Source organism: Cyprinodon variegatus, unplaced genomic scaffold, assembly GCF_000732505.1.
Source record: "Cyprinodon variegatus isolate N-32 unplaced genomic scaffold, C_variegatus-1.0 Scaffold190, whole genome shotgun sequence".
Classification (NCBI taxonomy): domain Eukaryota; kingdom Metazoa; phylum Chordata; class Actinopteri; order Cyprinodontiformes; family Cyprinodontidae; genus Cyprinodon; species Cyprinodon variegatus.
In genome coordinates, this window is record NW_015150643.1 from 2,884 (window position 1) to 6,053 (window position 3,170).

At 54.9% G+C, this 3,170-nt stretch overlaps 1 protein-coding gene across 1 annotated transcript in view; it reads right to left on the reverse strand.

The window, feature by feature from the left end:
* The window catches only part of LOC107087657 (proline-rich extensin-like protein EPR1), a gene marked incomplete at its 3' end in the record, with an annotated part of 4,467 nt that extends 2,776 nt beyond the window's left edge, over positions 1-1,691 (reverse strand). The window contains exons 1-3 of the mRNA XM_015379345.1: positions 1,592-1,691; positions 309-487; positions 3-215 (exon numbers count right to left, since the gene is read on the reverse strand). Coding sequence (XP_015234831.1) covers positions 3-215; positions 309-487; positions 1,592-1,691 — 492 coding nt within the window. The remainder of the gene's footprint in view (positions 1-2; positions 216-308; positions 488-1,591) is intronic.
* Between the last annotated feature and the right edge of the window lie 1,479 nt (positions 1,692-3,170).

The window sequence follows — 3,170 nt, forward strand, 5'->3', positions numbered from 1 at the left end:
ACAGGAACTGAGGAGCCCGCCAACCGCGGCTCCACATCTGGAACAGGAGAGACCACCGACAGTGGCTCCACATCCGGAACATGAGAAACCACCGACTGTGGTTCCGCCTCAGGAACTGGGGAGGCCACCGACTGTGACTCCACCTCAGGAACAGGAGACACCACCGACTGTGGCTCTACCTCAGGAACTGGGGAGGCCACCGACTGTGGCTCCACCTCAGGAACAGGAGACACCACCGACTGTGGTTCTACCTCAGGAACTGGAGAAAACACAGACCGTGGCTCCGTCTCAGGAACAGGGGAGAACACCCATGGAGGCTCATGTTCAGTCTCAGAGGTGGTTTGAAGCGTCTGTAGAGAGGTCTTGGTGGTTTGTGGACCCTGCTGAGAGGCTATTGGAGGCACATCTTCACCAACTCCGAACTCTGAAGCCAACTTAAGTTTATGCTCAGGGGTCTCTGGATGGCATAGGGCAGACTCAGGGGTCTCTGGACGGCACAGGGCAGGCTCAGGGGTCTCTGGACAGCACAGGGCAGGCTCAGGGGTCTCTGGACGGCACAGAGCTGACCCAGGGGTCTCTAGACTGCACAGAGCTGACTTAAGGCGACGCCGTTTCTTACGCCGAGGGGTCTTTGGAGCTGAGCTAACTGGTTTGTTTACTGATTCTGGCAACAAGTTAACGTGTTGAAAAATTAGAGTTCCAGAACGGATTACTGGTTCAGAGGCTAGAGAATCAGGCAAGGGAACAGGTTTAGAAACGTAGGTGACTGGTTCAGGTGTCTGATCAGGCTGGTGCGGAACTCTAACAGTTTGAGATGTAACTTGTGGGCCTATTTTGAGTCCTTTAATAGACGGAGCTAAGTGACGATCGCGTAAAAGAGAGCTGAGACTAACCTGGCGCAGAACGGAGCTGGATCTGGTTTGTAGTTCAATGTCTAGCCCAATAGCTAGCTCTATGAGGTCCTCCAAGTTAGCTGGCTCATCGTAAAAAGCTAGCTCGTTTCTGACTGGTTCATTCAGAGCTAGGAGATAAGCAGTTTTGAGCGCAGACTCGTTCCACCCAGAAACGGCTGCTTTAACCCGGAAATCAAAGGAAAATTCGGCAACGGATCTATCTCCCTGTTTTGTTTCAAAAAGTTCACCAGAAACGATGGACTTATTTGAGACTCGGTTAAAAGGCCTTTCAAAATCCTGAATGAATTTCTCATAGGTACAGTTAACTCTAATTTTAGGCAGAAATCTGGTCTCCGCCCATTCAAGGGCTTCACCGGACAGAAAAGAAAAGACAAAAGCTATTCTATCCTTATCATAAAGAAAACTAGAATCATGAAATCCAAAAAATAACTGACACTGAAATAGAAATCTCCTGAGCTTACTTGGATTGCCGGAAAATCTCTCAGGCAGAGAAGGGCTGAGTGCAGAAAACGACGGGCTGGGTTCTGACCAGAAAGGAAGATTATTATCTTGACTGGGAAGTGACGTCATTGCCGGTGACCTAGGAAACGGAAGTGGATTCGGAGCAGGACGTGCCGCTGACGTGGCATTACCATTAACCAAGTGGCTAGCGAATGTTTGATTCAGCTGTAACTCACGGAGGGTTTGTGTATGTCCATGGATCTGAGCGTCCCGTTCCTCAATCCACCGACGGAGGTGATCTGTTGGGCTTTGTGTTTGGCCGCAGTGTTCTGTCATGATGGGTCTCTGAGTTAAGCCCAAAATGCAGAACACACACGGAAACGGGGTAAAAGTTAAACAGAGTTTATTGAAGCACAAACACGAGGATCATAAATGAGTTCTGAAACAGGGTTGGGCTGGTTAACTGAAGTCTTGACTGGGACTGGAGACTGTTGGTTAGCAGAGTTCATGTGAAGCTAAGCATCTAGCTTCAGGCTTAGCATAGCAGACCTTGATCTGAGCTTCCAGCTCACTGCAGAGAACAACAGGGATCATCCACATAGGATTCTTCAGGGTGATTCCACATAGGAACCTTCAGGTTGGCTCACCAGGGCAGATCAGCAGGTTAAGCTCTCCTAGAGCTTCAGGCTTGAGACTGGTTCCTGTGATGCAGCTCNGCGTTATTGCTTTGTAGAACAGTTATCCTGCATATGGTTCATAAAATAAAGAAAAATGAACATTCAAACTGTCATGATGGCCGACGGCCGAGGGACCGGCAGCGGGACAGAGTGTCAGGTGGCCGGCCGAGGGACCGGCAGCGGGACAGAGTCTCGGGTGGCCGGCCGAGGAACCAGCAGCGGAGGCGTAGCAGATGCTCAGGCCGACCACGGGGCTGGGGAGGAAGCAGCGTCTTAGGGGGACCACCGCCGGGCCGGAGGGATGGCAGAGGTTCTGGGGGCCGGCCGAGGATCCGGTAACGGAGCAGAGTCTTAGGTGGCCGGCTGCGGGGTCGGAGGCGAAGATGACGCTCCGGGGGTCTGCCGCGGGGCCGAAGGCGAAGCCGACGCTCCGGGGTTCTGCTGAGAAGCAGCTTCTCAGGAGGATGACGCCCAAACTTCAGCAGGTACCCCCACGGGGTAACCGTCCCCTCCTCGGCAGCTCAGGAACAGGCTCAGTAGTGACCGCCGACTGCGGCTCTGGAGTAGGCTCTGAGGAGACCGTCGATTGCGGCTCTGGGTCTGGAACAGGAGAGCCCGCCGATTGCGGCTCTGGGTCTGGAACAGGGGAGCCCGCCGATTGCGGCTCTGGGTCTGGAACAGGGGAGCCCGCCGATTGCGGCTCCCGGTCAGGAACAGGGAAGCCCGCCGATTGCGGCTCCCGGTCAGGAACAGAGGAGCCCGCCGATTGCGGATCAGGAACAGGGAGGACCACCGACCGAGTCCCAGGAACAGGCCCACAGGAGTCCGCCACCTGGGGCTCCTGGACAGGAACTGAGGAGCCCGCCGACCGCGGCTCCACATCTGGAACTGGGGAGGCCACCGACCGTGGCTCCAACTCAGGAACTGGGGAGGCCACCGACTGTGGCTCCACCTCAGGAACAGGAGACACCACCGGCTATGGTTCCACCTCAGGAACAGGAGACACCACCGACTGTGGTTCCACCTCAGGAACTGGAAGGACCACCGACTGTGGCTCCACCTCAGGAACAGGAGACACCACCGGCTATGGTTCCACCTCAGGAACAGGAGACACCACCGACTGTGGCTCCACCTCAGG